We start from the raw sequence: 17,883 nt of genomic DNA, 5'->3' as shown, positions 1-17,883 counted from the left end.
ATCTTAAAGCAGACAATCAGCAAAATACAATAAAATGCAGGGACATTCATAAAACAATGGAGTTGGAGTCTGAAAAGGCTTAACATTTTCACCTGCAGACTCTTTAAAGTTCCTTTTTCTATTCATTCAGATTCCTTTTGGCAGACCTCTGGAATTTCACATAGCGAGGGAGAACATGAATTTGAGGAATCCCAAACTGGATGAATCTTAGAGACTGGGCAGACCCAAATGTCAAAGGATTGTAAGGAGATGAATCCCTCCCCTGAATGTTAGGCAAGATAAGTGAAAGGCATAAACCCCCCGGAGCCCAAGCAGTGTGAGGAAGAGGAGACGGGAGCGACCCCCGGACCGGCCGCTGCCGCCACTGCAACCTGCACCCAGACTCCGCTGCTGCCGCCGCTCCCACCCCTCCGCCGTCACCACCATGCCCAAGAGAAAGGCCGAAGGAGATGCTAAGGGAGACAAGACCAAGGTTAAGGACGAACCACAGAGGAGATCAGCACGGTTATCTGCTAAACCTGCCCCTCCAAAGCCAGAACCCAAACCCAAAAAGGCACCTGCAAAGAAGGGAGAGAAGTTACCCAAAGGGAAAAAGGGAAAGGCTGACGCCGGTAAGGATGGGAACAACCCTGCAGAAAATGGAGATGCCAAAACAGACCAGGCACAGAAAGCTGAAGGTGCTGGAGATGCCAAGTGAATTGTGTGAATTTTTGATAACTGTGTACTTCTGGTGACTGTACAGTTTGAAATACTATTTTTTATCAAGTTTTATAAAAATGCAGAATTTTGTTTTACTTTTTTTTTAAGCTATGTTGTTAGAACACAGAACGCTTTGTTGTTGTTTTCGGGGGATAGGGCAGATGTTACAGATAGAATGTCTCAGAAGCTGGGTTGAAATAGGTGGGGAATTCTTCTCCTAGTTTTTGAGAGGACTTCTCTTGAATACCAGGAGGGGGTTCCCTCACACACACACACACAACACACCAAATATATAGGTATGAACACTGATATCCTCAGCCTGTCTAGTGGGGGTAGGAGTGGATATCTTCAAAAATTTGTACTTCTTCCCTGTCTGCCATAAGCATCAACTTGACTTCTCCAAAACCAGGGGCCTATCAGGACCTGCCCCTATTTCCCTCCTTCCCCCCACTCTCAAATCAATTGTGTTGGATACCAGTCTTTCAGGCAATCTGGACTTGAATTATGGCCCTCTGGTAGCCTCCCCAAAAGAGCTGAATTTCCTTTCATATTGGGGATATTTTCCAATTAAGAATTCTGCAGTTTTCATTTCATTTCCTCAAAGTCAGGGTAGGCTCGTGAAAAGTTGTTAAACAACATATGCTCAATGTGAAAGTGTCCACCCTCACTCTAAAACTTTCCCTGTTTATAAAATAAAGACTCTTCATTGGGTTTTATAGTGACTTTATGTTTTTTGGTAGTCCATGGAGGAGGGGAGTTTGAAAGTTGTTGTATACTGTTGCCGATCGTAGCCCATGTCCTGCCTGAATTACCATGATTGTTTATGAAAAGTATCTTTAATAAAGCTGGATACAGTTTGGCTTGGAAAAAAAAAAAAGATAAGTGAAAGGATCAGTGCATTCATGAATGGTGGAAGCTGTTTGAAATAGGTAATGTATTATAAAATAGGTAATGTTCTTTCAAAGAGTGTGCCATGCTTGTAATTTACTTCCTGTTTGGAAAAGTAACTTCTTCCTTCCTCTTCCCTTCCTCTTCCCTCCTGAGTTAAAATTCTAAGAAGTAGTTTGTTTCCCTAGCCATGTGGAGAGGGAGTTAGGAGGCTAATCATTGCCTGAGGGAAATATACCCAGGTTTTTACTAGTTGCTTGGAGAGCAGTTCCAAATTTGTAAATTTTGAAGGCACAGCAGCAGCTACCAGCAGTCTGGGACCTGGAGCTGGGGTTGGGATCTGATGAGCAATTGGAGTTGGGGGCCAGAATTCAGGAGGAAACAGTATCAAGGAACTGAGGAACAAAGGCTCAAGCAGATGGTAGAGAGAAGTGACTTATCTCCTCTTTGCCAAGAGTCCCTCAGGCTAAAAATAGCCTGGCCAGTAGGGAGAGCAATAGAGCAAAGATAAAATGTAGCTGATTACTCTCTTCCTTTCCCTAGAAATTGTTTCTCTAAAATTTGTGGTAGCTTTGTGAATTCTGCCTGACTGCCAGCCTGTTAGCTATGTTGTGCAGAGTTTTTGTCAATAAGTTCCTATAATTGAACTATGGATAAATAAAGTTTTAATGCATTTGGCTGCATAACAACATATGTGATAAAGGAATATCTGCTTCTTTATATACACTTTTTCAACATACTCATCCTGCATTGTTTTACTATTCTACTGATTATACCTTTATTGATGCAAATTGTCCCAACATTTTTTCTGTCTATTTTCTCAAAAGTCAAATAAATATAATCCTATTCACTCAAGATTCAATCACAACAGAGTTTAAAGATGTAACTTTCATAGGGTAAAGGGTGAAATTTTGGTTGAGACTGAAAAAATCTAAACTTAAGTGGTCGCCAAGGGAAATCCCAAATAATAAAATACCCATGTCATCTGCCAAATTTTATGGCAATTTAATTGATAGTGGAGAAGATTAAGAAGAAGGAAGAAGAAGAAGGAGTAGGTTTTTTTTCTCTCCCTCTTCCCCAGTCTGATTAGTATCAGGTGGGGAGATGAGGAGATAAGGGAGTAAGGGTTTGTAGTATGAAGGAGGAAGGAATCAGCCTGATCTCCAAAGGGGCTCAGCTAAGATGCTAGAACCTGAAATCAGCTCCAGGGCAAAACGTACAACCCAACACTGTTGGAAAGCTTAGCACACTGCCAGCCAGAGTCATCTCTCCAGGGAAAGAAGAAGGGCCAGGAAGTGTTGTGACTTATATGCACATTTTTACATCATTTTTCTGCATCTCATCTGTACCAGTGAGGACTTAATTTGACTTAGTACATCCCAGATCTGTCCTTTTTTTCCCACATGTCTGCTGAAGGATGTCTCCTCAGATAATTAAATCTTGAGTTTGATGCAGACCTTCAAAATCTTGTTAAACTGAGTAGGGTGGAGAATGTAGAGTTTCCAAGACCTGATTCTGTTATTCCAAGTATCTCCATTGTTACTAGGTGGAATAGTTTTGAAATTCACAATAGACTTCTGTCTTCTCACAAATTCTATGGTCTTAATTTTTTTCTAGATCTTATTTTTGGAAGCAAATCTGATGACTTGCCTGGTAGTTAGATGTGCATTCTCTCCTAATCTGTTTTTAGCATAAATAGTAGAAGTAGTTGAAAATAGTTATATTTTGGACATATTATTTTTGAGGACCTATAAGAACTTAGATTGATATTTGTACCTTTGAAGCTATCAGGAAGTATAATCCATTCTTCAGTATTTCATATTCTTTCTCACATTGTAAAAGCATTGATGAACTTTCTATCTATTGTCTAGGTGACATAGATCAGCTGATCTAAACTAAATAAATAATCAGGAATTTTTCATGTCTTCTGAAGAAAGATCGATTTATATTTTAATTTTGTGCTAACTATAGAAAAGCATGTGAACATTTATCATGAATGACACAAATTACATACTCAATAAATGTCATTTCTGTCTTCTTCAATATTTGTAGTGAGCTAAACATTTACTTAAAGAACCATCTTTCCAAATCCTCAGTAAAGAAATATGCCTTTTTTAGTGAGTTAGTTGAAACTCACCATGATCTTTTGGACAAATGCTCAAGTTCCTAGGAAGGCAACATAATACATTCAGAGAAATATATTTATAGTAGTTTATACTTCTATATGGCTTTGGTATAATCATTTCAAAGCCCAAGTCCATCAGGTTCCTTATTTATAAATTAAGGAAGGTGAACTAGATCACTTCAAATATTCTTCCCAACTCTCCATCTATGATACTATGAGTTATTGAATAAGAAGGTATTTTTAGAGAAATAAGCAAAATTCAGCTCTTAATGAAAGATGCATACAAATAAAAATGGTGTTATTTCTCCATGTTATCTCTCCATTTGATGCTTAATATATGTATATATAATATATATGTATATATAGGTGCTTTGTGCATATATGTATAAATATACACAAGTACCTGTATAGAAATATATTAATTTCACTTTTTTCCAAAAGAATATGAATTTAAAGTACATATTTTTTCTAATTTCTGATCTGCATCCTCTTTTCTTATTTCTTCATTTTGTGAGAGTTTTTATGAATATAACTATCATATATTTCATAAATGTACTGTAATATATACAACATCTAAATCATTTTTTCATTTCTGGATTCAATTAGACCTATTCATTAAAAAATCACCCTTAAAATAATTCCCAGAAAATTTCAATTTAAACCCTATTATATACATTGCACTTTATAAAAAGGATATTTGTAAAGAGGATCTTACTAATGAAGTGAGTAAGAGCAAAGTTCTCCAGCTCAAATCTGCCCCTGTACTATTCCTGAATAAAGTGCTAGGGTAATTTCCGTCACCCTAAAGCTCTTTGCCTAAGACCAGATGAATCATTTATTATAAACAAAAAATTAAATGTTGTGCTTTCCTTTTGAGGAATAGTAAGAATGTCAAAAAGAAATATTCTGACATAATGGGGGTTTTCTAAGTTGTCCAGGAATTGTTACAGTTTAAAAATGTTAAGATTATATTGAAAAATATCTCTCTAGCACAGCGTGGGGAAAGTATTGTAAAGCTCTTTTTATGGAAGAAGTCTTCATAAGCTATTGTCTGCTCTACCTGATGGCAGTAGAAATGTGGAGAAGTCCAGAAATAGATGACAACAGCTAAAAATAACCTAAGAGATGAAAACATCAGATACATGGCAAAAAGCAAAGGAAGTAAGATTACTGGCAGAAGTTAACAACCAGAATTTCCCAAGATAGAGAAAACAGACTTGGTATCAGGAGTTGCTTGAGGATAACTCTGTGTTCTTTTACTATTTGTATGGATTGTAAATTACTCAATGGAAGAAACTATTTTTGCCTCCTTCTGTATCCTAAATATTTAGACAACCCCTAGCATACAGGAGGTGCTTAATAAGTGTTTATCAATTTATTTATCTGTGAGAGATAATAACATTTGGAGGGAGGGTAAAGTTATGGAATAAGACCTAGAATTTTTCTTTATTTTTATTTTGTAATCATCTTTCAAAAAATGTTTCTTTGCTCTGATGTCATGTACCATTTGTCTCTGCTTATAAAAAAGAAAAAAAAAGAAATTGGGTTTGGATTTATAGATGTGAATTTAAATAAATGTTGACCTCCCAAACAAAAAAAAAAACATAAAAAGAATTAAAGATGAGAGCAGCTAGGTAGCTCAGTAGATTGAAAGCCAGGATAAAAGATAAACATGCTGGGTTCAAAACTTGTCTCAGATACTTCCTGTCTATCTGCCCAGGGGCAAGTCAATTTACACCCTTTGCCTTGCCCTTAGCACTTTTCTGCCTTGAAACTAATAACAGTATTGATTCTAAGATGGAAGGCAAGAGGTTTTATTATTTTTTTAAATGAAAGAACTTGGAGTATTATGGGAAATCGTGGAGCAGTCCAAGCAATGTATACACACACTTGCATGCATACACACACATATAGAGATACATATGTATGTGTACATATGTACATATATGTACACATGAATATATAATATGTACGTATATTTGTCACATATTACACAATTATCAAAATATATTAAGCATAACATTGCATTATATCATTTATTAGTTTTATTACATAATATAAATACACACATTACATTATACATTATATTGCATAATATATTATATGTAACATATTTTATATATCCACTTTAAAATATAATACACTTTATACTGCATTCTTGAACTATTTGATGTATCTTAGAACTATTAGTAATTTATATTCAAGAATGTATTTATCAATTTTTTTTATTACAACAGCAATGCAAAAGCAGCAAAATTAACAAAAATCTAGTACTGATTGATTATATTAAACAACATGATCTAGGGCATTAAATAGTTTATTAATATTCAAAGCATATGTTTACTTTAAAGAGGGATCGGTATATTTATTCAAATTTAAAGATATAGAATATCAAAAAGAGAGAAAAATAACTTTCTCAAAATTTATTCCTAAATTAATGCCTCCTGATTTCAAGCTTGGAGATTATTTCCTAGAACCTCTTATCTCTCATAGACTCGTTTTTCCCAAGATATTTTCATAACTATTTTGTTATATCTAAATGAGAATATTCTTCTCTGAAAATTTCATTCATTATTAGTGCTTTTTCAGATATGGATTGCACTAAGGGACTACCACAGTCCCTTCCAATTCAAATTATCTGTTTTTCTGAATCATAAAAGTTCAACAAAAAAGACACATGAAAGTTTCCATGATTTCACACCTTGTAATGAGTTTCCTCTTTATACCCAAATAATTCATTCTAAAATGCTTCTATTAATACATTTTGGTTAGTCTTAAATTGCTCGAGATTAAGGAGCATATTATTGTTATTACTATATAACTCTTTATATCTCCACTAATATTTAAAAATTTTCTACATAGCAGATAATTATGGAAGATTAATTACTTATGAAGATTAATTACTTAATTAATTGAAGATTAATTAAGCTGTCCATTTGGTTTTCTTCTTTTTTTGTATTTTACATTTATTTTTATATATTATAATGTTCTATGATCCATAAGTATATAATATTGCAAAGGCCTATTTCATTATTTATACCTACTTTTATCACAGTGAGTAGTTTTTCATTTTTTTGAACAGTATAATTTCTCAAATGTTATTTAGCAGTCTAGTTTTCAAATACTACTTCATTCTTTTCTCCATTGAAAGAATTTCTTCAAGATACAAAATGATTAATTAATTCATTTGCTTGTCAATTCACCTTATTTTATAGAATGATCAATATGGGTATTTCATCCACTTCATTTTCATAGTGTTTATGATTATTTCCTTCTCTTTTTGGATTTCTCTGGTGACTATATTTCAAGTCAGTTCCAATAAAAGAAATGAAAGGAAATGGAAGCAATGAGAAGAGAATTCTCAATTTTAGGAGTCTGGCACAGAAATATAAAGCTTTATAAGACAAGACTTTGAAGACATTTCAAGACCAAGTTATTTTTAGTAAAAGAAATATGGACATATTTAGAGGAACAAAATACAATTAGAATAATATCATGGCTTATTTAAATTCAGAATCTGTGCCAAATAAGTAGACACACGTATTTTTGTGTATATGCATATACAAATACATAATATTAATTAATATATACACACATAATGTATATACATATATTGTATTCAGTAATTTAATTTTTAATTATATAGTTGTGATTCAAAATAAGAAAAGTGGATGGAGTCAAGATAGGGGCTTAGGAGCAGCAAAAGCCCAAAGCTCTCTGACTTTCCTTCCACACCAATCTTTAAAAAACACTTCAAAGATACATAAATCCAAACCCAAAAATAAGATGGAACCACAGAACTCTTCTGCTGAGCACAACTTTAAAGGTAGGCAGAGTCAATTTCCACTGTGTAAATGATAGAATGGACACACTTCCCTAACCTATTGCACTGAGACCTGCTAAGATTTGGCTGACTGGAACTCTTGGGAGGGAGATACAATTGTGATGGAGCAATTGAGATCTATCACTATATGTCCAAGGCTCTGATAGTGGCTGAGAGGAAGAAACTTGGGGGCTGGGCATCTCTTTGGGCATCACCTGGCTCTGGGCAGAAGGCTACAGTTAACTTGACCTCAAGTCAGGTTAGCATAGCAGGTCAGCTCAACCATTCTAATCCAGTAGACCAGAAGGGGAGATGGAAGATTGAAGAGTCCCTCCAGAGCAGAGCAACTCAAACACCCTGTTGCAGTAAACCAACTAAAGGGAGTTTACTGTGGTTGGGATGGGAAAAATAAGTAAAAATAAGGAGGCGATGATTGAAAGCTTCTTTGGGGATAAATGCCAAAAAACAAAACCAACAGAGGTTGATGGGATCTGAGTAACTTCAGGAAAAAAAAAACTCAAAAAAATTAGAGAATTGGACTCAGGCTCTGAAAAAGCCCGCCCCCCCCAAAAAAAAATTTAAAATCAAATAAGACAGGTTAAAGAAAGATAGAAAAAGGAAAACAACAGCTTAAAAAGCAAAATAGTTCCAATCTTTTTATTCTTTGATTTCTGGCTTTTAAGAAACTACTTTCTTGTTTAAATTAATATACCTCTATTGAGTTTTTTAAAAGCCAGAATTGACCAACTGGAAAATGAGGCAAGAAATCAAAGAATAAAAAGATTGATTTGAAAAGAGGAATGAACTAATTAGAAAAGGAGGATAACAAGGTTATGGAAGAAATTCAATCTTTAAAAATTAGAATTGGGTAATTATAAACTAATGACTTCACAAGTCATCATGAAACAATAAACTAAAATCAAAAGAATGAAAATATAGAAGAAAATATGAAATGCCTTATTGAACAAAACAACTGACCTGGAAAATAGATGCAGGAGATACAATTTAACAATTATTGGACAACCCAGAGGTCATCACCAAAAAAAAAAAAAGCCTAGACATAATACTACAGGAAATTATTCAAGAAGACTGCCCTGATATCCTTGAACAAGAGGGTAGAATAGAGGTTTAAAGAACCCACAGATCACCTCCTACATTGTATTCCCAAATGATAATTCCTAGGAAAGTTATAACCAAATTTAAGAGCTCCCAAACTTAGGAGAAAATACTAGTAGCAGGTAGAAAGAAAAAGAAAAAACAGATATCCTGGAGCCCCAGTGAGAACCACACAGGATCTGGCAGCCTCTCTCCACAGTGAAAGACTGCAAAACTTAGAGTATAACATCCTGGAAGGCAAAGGAACTAGGTTTACAACTAAGAATACCCAGCAAAACTGACTATATTCTTTCAGGGAAATATGTATGTTCACTTAATAAAATAGAAGATTTCCAAACATTTCTGAAGAAAAGCCCAAACTTAAACAGAAAATCTGAAGACCAAATAAAAAATTCAAGAGAAGATTAAAAAAGCAAATAACAAAGAAAAAATTAAAGGCTTTAATAATGTCAAATGACTTATATTCCAATATAGAAAGATATCTGTAACTCTTAAAAATACCATTATCAGAGTAGTTAGAAGAAGTTTCCATAGAGAGTGTGAGAATAAAGTGTTTAGGATATGTTAACAATAACACTAGGAGTAAAAAAAGGATAATACAAAGACAAATGGGAAAAGAGAATTAAAAATGGGTAAAATATATGACATAAAGAAGAGCAGGTTTTGGGGGTGAGGAGGAAAGATCAATAAAATGGAAGGGAGGGAGAGGTTGGTACCTGGTAACACTAAACATTATTCTCATTGGAATTGGCTTAGAGAAAAAAGAACAGTCACATTCATTGGGTTATAGAATTGCAGTTTCCCCTACAGAGAAGTAGAAGGGGGAATAAGAAGGGTGGCAGTGGGAAAGGAAGTAATAAAAGGAAGGGAGAGACTGGCAGGGCAGTCAAAAGACCCAACAGCAAGAGGGGAATAAGAAGGGAGATGATGGAAAGGGGAGTAATATAAAGGAAGGTAAGAAGGGAGACTGATTAAAAGCAAAACACTTGAGGGAAAGGACTTAATGAAAGACAAAAGGTCAAGATTAAAGGAGAAGGTCAAAATGGAGAATACACAGATGGTAATCATAACTTTGAATATAAATGCAATGAACATGTCATAAAATGGAAGGAGTTAGCAGAATGTATTAAAAACCAGAATCCTATTATATGTTGTTTACAAGAAACATACTTGAAGCAGTTAGACAAACATAGGTTAAACGTAAGAGGGCTAGACCAGAGTCTACTGGGCGGCAGTTAAGACAAAGAAGGGAAGAGTTAGCAATCATGATCTCAGACATGATCTCAGACAAACTAAAAATAGATTTTATTTTAAAGAAAAAAGGAAGGTAATTTCTTCTTGATAAAGGAAAGTATGAATAATGAAGAAATATCATTCCTCAACATATGTAGACCAATTTATGCAGCATCCAGATATTTAAAGGAGAAACTAAAGGAGTTAAAGAAGAAATAAATAATAAAACCATAATCATGGGAGACCTCAATCTTCCCCTATCAAAACTAGACAAATCAAACAAAAAAAAATAAGAAAAAAGTAGGAGAATTTAATTAAATGTAAGAAAAATTTAGAGTTAACAGAAATAAGGAAAAAAATTGAATAGGGGAAAAATGCATATACCTACCCTTAAGGAGCACATGGTATATATGCAAATACTTACTATGTACTAGGACATAAAAACATCACATGTACTAGGACATAAAAGCATCAAAGTGAGATGCAAATCAAAACAACTCTGAGGTATCACCTCACACCTAGCAGATTGGCTAACATGACAGCTATGGAAAGTAATGAATGCTGGAGGGGATGTGGCAAAGTAGGGACACTAATTCATTGCTCGTGGAGTTGTGAATTGATCCAACCATTCTGGAGGGCAATTTGGAACTATGCCCAAAGGGTGATAAAAGACTGTCTGCCCTTTGATCCAGCTATAGCACTGCTGGGTTTGTACCCCAAAGAGATAATAAGGAAAAAGACTTGTACAAGAATATTCATAGCTGCACTCTTTGTGGTGGCCAAAAACTGGAAAATGAGGGGATGCCCATCAATTGGGGAATGGCTGAACAAATTGTGGTATATGTTGGTGATGGAATACTATTGTGCTAAAAGGAATAATAAAGTAGAGGAATTCCATGGAGACTGGAACAATCTCCAGTAAGTGATGCAGAGCAAAAGGAGCAGAACCAGGAAAACATTGTACACAGAGACTGATACACTGTGGTACAATCGAAGGTAGTGGACTTCTCCATTGTGTCAATGCAATGTCCCTGAACAATCTGCAGGGATCTAAAACATACTATCCACAAGCAGAGGATAAGCTGTGGGAGTAAAAACAACAAGGAAAAGCAACTGCCTGACTACAGGGGTGGAGTTGATAGTTCTGAGGAGAGACTCTAAATGAACACTCTAATGCAAATACCAACAACATGGAAATGGGTTAGAAACAGGAACACATGTGATAACCAGTGGAATCATGCGTTGGCTATGGGAAAGGGAAGAGTTGTGGGAGGGGTGGGGAGGAAAAGAAAATGTTCTTTGTTTCCAGTGAATAATGTTTGGAAATGACCAAATAAAATAATGTTAAAAAAAAAAAAACAGAGAAAAGGCATCACTGCTCTCTCCTCCATGCTGATACCATCCAGAGACACATGTTGGTAGAAACAAAAACTAAAAACATCAATCCATGTAAGGATATGCAAAAACAGGAAAAAGAAATGGGGTTGTGGGAAATGTAGCATCTTTGGTTGAAGATTCTAAATCAATAGACCCTGTATATTATTCTTTCAGAAGAAGTTGCACAGATATAATCTAGAAAGTATTATGGTTAGGTATCAATTGATTTCCTGAAGCAAAGAATATTTATTTAATGGAACAATATCATATAATATAATATATATATATATATACATAATATCTGACATGACAAAATATAACATATATGTGGTTTATAAAATTATAAATATGTTAATGATTAACTAAGAGAAAAAAAATTCTCACATTACCTGTGCTCAAAAATCTATGCTGTTTTCTCACTCCCTCTCTCACTTATCATGTCCCCAAGAAGGCAGATAATATTTTATTGGGTATAATTATATTATTATATATACCACATAATACTTATTTTCTTATTTATCATATTGTGAAAATACATATTGCTTACACCAGAGAAAAATTCATAGACGAAAAGTGTAAACAATGTTGTTGTTCACTCTGAATTCTGATTCCAAGTGTTTCTTCTGTGGTCATGGATATACTTATTTTGTTATGAATCCTTTGAAGTTTCTCTGTATCCTTGCTTTGTTGATATTTTTTGTCATTCACAGTTGATCATCATACACTATTATTGTTACTGTGCACAACATTCTCCTCACTTTCGTTCACTTCATTTTGCATCAATTCATATAAGCTCTTCCAGGTTATTTTTGTAATCATCTTGTTCATTTCTTATGAAACCACAACATATTTATTCATTCCTCAATAAATATTCATCCCTGTGATGAAGCAGTTGTTTTTCCTTCTGTGTTTCTCTTCCCATAGCTCTTCCTCTGAATGTGGATAGTGTTCTTTCTCATGTCATGAATTGTTCTGTATCATTGCACTGCTACAAGTACAGAAGCCCATTACATTCAATTATACCATAGGGTATCAGTCTCTATGTACATTGTTCTCCTGGTTCTGTTCCTTTCATTCTGCATCAATTCCTGAAGGTCATTCCAGTTACATGGAATTCCTCCAATTCATTTTTCCATTGAGCACAATAGTATTCCATCACCAACATATACCACAATTTGTTCAGCCATTCCCCAATTGAAGGGCATCCCCTCATATTCCAATTTTTTGCCATCACAAAGAACACAGCTAGGAATATTCTTGTACAAGTCTTTTTCCTTATTATCTTTTTGGAGTACAAACCCAGCAGTGCTATGGCTGTATCAAAGGGTATACTTTTAGGGCCCATTGCACATAGTTCTAAATTTCTCCCTAGAATGCTTGGATCCATTCACAACTCCACAAGCAGTGCATTAATGTCCCAACTTTTCCACATCCCCTTTAGCATTCATTACTTTCTTTTGTTGCATGTTAACCAATCTCCTGGATGTGAGGTGGTAACTCAGAGTTGTTTTGATTTTCATTTCTCTGATTATAAGATGTTTATAAAAGGTGTTTTGTGGTGGTGTTCATATAATTCCGGTGTTTGTTTTGGCAGATAGATTCCTAAGTATTTTACATTGTCTAGGGTAATTTTTAAATGGAATTTCTCTTTCTAATTCTTTTTTTGCTTGTTGATATGGTCAATTATGTGAATGGTTTTCTTAATATTGAACCATCCTTGCATTCCTGGTATAAACCATTGCTAATCTTAATGAATAAACCTTGTCATCACTTGCTGGAGTCTTTATGCTAGTATTCTATTTAAGATTTTTGCATCTATGTTCATTAAGGAGATTGGTCTATAGTTTTCTCTTTCTGTTTTTGACCTGCCTGGCTTTGCAATCAGTATCATATTTGTGGCCTAAAAGGAATTTTGTAGAACTTCTTCTTTGCTTATTATGTCAAATATTTTGTATAATATTGGGATTAGTTGTTATTTGGATGTTTGATAGAATTCACTTTTGAATCCATCAGGCCTTGGGGATTTTTCCTTAGGGAGTTCTTTGATGGCTTGTTCAATTTCTTTTTCTGATATGGGATTAAGTATTGTATTTCTTCTGCTGCTAATCTAGGTAATTAATTAATTTCTCCTTTAATTCTTAGGATCTCTAATTTGGTTTTCATCAGATGATTTTTAATTTGTTCACTTTCAAATTTTTTAATTTGAATGTTCAATTCATTGAACTCTACCCTCCCTAATTTGTTAATATATGAACTCAATGATATAAATTTCCCCCGTGTACTGCTTTGGCTGCACCCCATAGATTTTGAAATGATGTCTTATCATTGTCAATTTCTTCAAAGAGATTATTAATTGTTTCTATGATTTCTTCTTTAACTAACTGGTTTTCGAGAATCATATTATTTAATTTCCAATTAATTTTTGATTTGGCTCTCCATGTACCCTTATTATCATTTTTACAGCATTAAGATCTGAAAAAGATTGCATTTATTATTTCTGCTCTTTTGCACTTGTTTGCCATGTTTTTATGCCCTAATACATGGTCTATCTTTGTCAATGTACCATCTGCTGCTGAAAAGAAGGTGTATTCCTTTTTGTCCCTATTTTTTTTCCATATATCTATTAACTCTTAATTTTTTCTAAGGTTTCCTTCTCATCTCTTACCTCTTTCTTATTTATTTTTTTTATTGGATTCATCTACATCTGATAGAGTAAAGTTCAAGTCTCCCACTAGTATTGTTTTGCAATCTACTTCTTCCTTCATATCCACTAGTTTTTCCTTTAGAAATTTGGATGTTATGCCATTTTGTGCATACATGTTGAGTACGGATATTTCCTCATTGTCTATACTGCCTTTTATCAAGATGTAATTACCTTCCCTATTTCTTTTAATAAGATTTATTTTTACTTTGACCTTGTCTGATATCATGATTGCAACTGCTGCCTTCTTTTTCTCAGTTGCGGCCTAATAGATTTTGACACAAACTTTAATTCTAACCCTGTCTCATGTGTGGTTCTTGTAGACAATATATGGTAGAATTTTGTTTTTTAATCCACTCTGCTATTTATTTTTGTTTTATGGGTGACTTCATCTCATTCACATTTGAAGTTATGATTGCCGCTTGTCTATTCCCCAACATTTTGATGTAATTTCCTATTTCTGGCCTTTCTTCTTTCACTATATCCTTTTAAACCAGTGGTTCCCTTTTTATCAGTCCCCATAATCCCCACACTTAGTATGATTCCTTTTCTTCCACCTCACTTTTTGTTCCATTATTATTTTTATGGTCTGTTAAGTTCCCTTCCTCCTCACTTTCCCTTCTTTTTGTACTCCCTGACCCACTCCCTCCTTTTAGTTTTCCCTTCTCACTTTCCCTATAGGGTAAGATAGAATTCAATACCCCAGTGTATCTAGATGCACTTACCTCTCAGAACTGATTTCACTGAGTAAGTTTTAAGTAATACCTATCAGCTCTCTCCTCCTCTCCTTCTTATAATAGTATTTTCCCCTCCCCTTCCCATGTGCCTCTTTCTGTGATATAGATTATTCTATGTATCTTATTTTTTCAAATTCCTCTTGATGCCATGTTCTATTCCCCCCACACTTTTTCTTTTTTTGGATATCATATTATACCACTTATTACCCCAGTCTCTACTTGTGAATGATTCTTCTAATTACTATAATAGTGAATACAATTTTTGAGAGTTCCAAATAAAAATTTCCATATATTAATATAAACAATGTGTTCTTATTGAAGCCCTTAAAGATGTATGCTTAAATAAAAAAAAAAATTTCCCTTTCCCCTCTTTTTCTTATTTACTTTTTCATGTTTCTCTTGATTTTTGTGTTTGGATATCAAACTTTCCACTTACTTCTGGTCTTTTCTTTACAAATACTTGGACATCTTCTATTTTGTTGAATGCCCATACTTTCCCTGGAAGTATATAGTTAGTTTTGATGGGTAGGTGATGTTTGGTTGAAGACCTAATTCTCTTGCCTTTCTGAATATCATTTCCCAAACCTGGCAGTCCTTTTGTGTGGAAGCTGCCAGATCTTGTATAATTCTGATTGGTACTCCTTGATATCTGAATTGTCTCTTTTTGGCTTCTTATAAAATTTTCTCCTTAGCTTGGAAGTTCTGGAATTTGACAATTACTTTACTGGGAGTTTTCTTTTGAGGATTTAGTGTAGAGGGTGCTCTTTGAACTCTTTCAATGTCTATTTTGCCCCCTTGTTCAAGAACATGAGGGCAGTTTTCTTGGATAATTTCTTGTAGTATGATGTCAAGATTTCTATTTATTTCTGGGTTTTCAGGTAGAATCATGATTTTCAAATTGTCTCTTTGAGATGATTTTTCCTGATCTGTCATTATGTCAGTGAGATACATATTTTTCTCTTTTGTCAGTCTATTGACTTTGCTTTATTAATTCTTAATGTTTTGCGAGGTCATTGGCTTCCAATTGCCCAATTCTGGTCTTTAAGGTCTGGTTTTCTGCAATAGTCTTTTAATTTTCCTTTTCTGTTTGGTCTATCCTGCTTTTTTGTGGGTTCCAGCTGTTTCTCCAATTGAGAGTGCCTGTGCTTTAAACTGTTATTTTCTTTTTGAACTATTTCCCACTTTTCTTGCCAGAATCCTTTCATCTTTTGGATAAGCTCTGATTTAAATTCTTCCAGAACTTCTGGCCAATTTACATTTTTTGGAACGTTTGGATGCATTTTTTTGTATGTCCTCTTCTGTTATTTCCTCTGTAGTCTGAATTTTTCCTCCATAAAAATTATTCAGGATCAAACCCTTCTTCTTGGTTTTCTTGGTGTTAGGAAGTTGTTTATCCTGGGCATAGTTTGCCATCACTATTGTGTTTTTTCCTTCCCTTTCCAGTCAGAAATCTGAATGAGATGGGCAGGCTTTCTGTGTATTTAGCTAAGGAGAAAGGTTTTTGCCTGAAACTACCTCTCTAGCCTCTGTGGCTTCTACTGTTTACTGCCCTTCTCTGTGCTATCTCCTTGCAGGTGCCCAAGGTTTGCGCTCTTCAGCTTACTGGGGTCTCAAGTCTAGTTTCTCTCAGGGGTAGGTCTTTGGGGTCTTAGTCAGCTCCTAAGGACCTAGGAGTACCTTTCACTCGCTCTATAGGTGTTCCTCACTCAATCACTGATTCTAGCATGCACTGGCTCTGACTCTAGCTCCATAAGTGGGGTAGGGGAGGGTTGATCAGCTTTCTTTTTGGTGGAAGCTATTTCACCCCCTTCTAGTGTGGAAATGCCCAAATCCCATGTGCCTTACTATAGACCCCCTCCATTCATATGAATTTTTAAAAATATTTTGTCCTTTTGAGGTAGTCTATATCAGTAGATGGTAAGGAGAGGAAGAGTCCTGGATTTTGACTGCTGCCATGTTTACTCGAAAGTCATTGGTTTTGTTTCATTTTGTTTTGTTTTTCATTTAAAATTACCTCTGAATTATTTTCTATACAATTTATGATAAATAGCAGGTCTATCCCTAAGCTTACATTCACTCTTTAAAAATGAAGTAACACAAATATCTTGGTTATAGAAAATAATGCTTAGGTTGTTTTTTTTCCCCATCCCTCCCCCCCCCCCCCCGATGCCCAGGGACATATGAATGACAGTTAAATGAATTTGTAATGTTTATCCTAGAGAAGGAAAAAAACTTTGGCAGAGTGTGACATCATAATTGTCCTGAAATGTTTTTGTGACATCATAATTGTCCTGAAATGTTTAAAGAGTTTGTCTGGAGAAGAGGAAAATGATTCATTCTGTGTTGGTATAGAAAAAAGAACAAGAATCAAAGGACTGACAGTATATAAAAGTAGGTTGTAACTCAGTATGCATCCAAGTGTGTATATTCATTCTTAATTGGTAGACCCGAGGACTGAAGGAATTATTTCTTCTTTATCTTCTAGCTTTCCTGTTCTCCAAAGGACCTATTTTGGACACCTTCCATGAGTTTCTTTTTTCCTTGGGTCTCAGTCATAAGAGGACTTGAGAGGAATCCTCTATGCTGCCCCTAAAATCTAGAACCTTCATCCTGTATTAAAAAAAGATGATCTTTGGAGATATTTCTAGTTATAGTAAATAAATGTACTCTGGCTTGAGTGGAGATATGCTATGGGAAACTTGTGAGTTTAATAAGGTATAATGGGGATAGAGGTATTCTGAAGTGACTAGAGAGATGCTACTAGAGGGAGTACTCTGTGGTTGCCTATTAACCACTATTGAGGGCTAATATATCAAGATATTTCCTACCCTCCTCCTCCCTTTACTTCCCAGTTTCCACCCATGACCTTCAACCTCCCTTTCCCCTACCCTGGTCTTAATCAGCCACCTTCTAAGTAACTTAGGGGAATATGAGATTTTAGAGAAATATACTTTACTCTTCTTTTCTCAAGGAAGGGGTTTTATTGGGAACAAGAGGATGGAGAACTGAGGTAAGATGAGGTGAGAGGGATGAGGGTTTCCCAAATCTATAATCAGGGATAGGAGGATTTTGGGAAATGGCAGTCTTGTCACAACTGTGACTCAAGGATAGTCAGAGAGTTTGGAGGATAAGTATTTTTCTTTAAACCAGCCAGATAATCTACGCTTGAGTAATTCAAGTCTAG

General features: G+C 34.8%; 1 protein-coding gene across 1 annotated transcript; it reads left to right on the top strand.

The window, feature by feature from the left end:
• The first annotated feature begins 297 nt into the window (after positions 1-297).
• LOC100025235 (non-histone chromosomal protein HMG-17) lies at positions 298-1,415 on the top strand. Its single transcript, XM_016431869.2, has one exon. It carries the CDS (start codon positions 425-427, stop codon positions 695-697), a length of 273 nt encoding a protein of 90 aa, XP_016287355.1. The 5' UTR covers positions 298-424; the 3' UTR covers positions 698-1,415.
• Positions 1,416-17,883: the final 16,468 nt, after the last annotated feature.

This window comes from Monodelphis domestica, chromosome 3 (assembly GCF_027887165.1).
Source record: "Monodelphis domestica isolate mMonDom1 chromosome 3, mMonDom1.pri, whole genome shotgun sequence".
Taxonomy (NCBI): Eukaryota; Metazoa; Chordata; class Mammalia; order Didelphimorphia; family Didelphidae; genus Monodelphis; species Monodelphis domestica.
The sequence above is the reverse complement of the archived record's forward strand: the minus strand, read 5'-3'. Positions and strand labels throughout refer to the sequence as shown.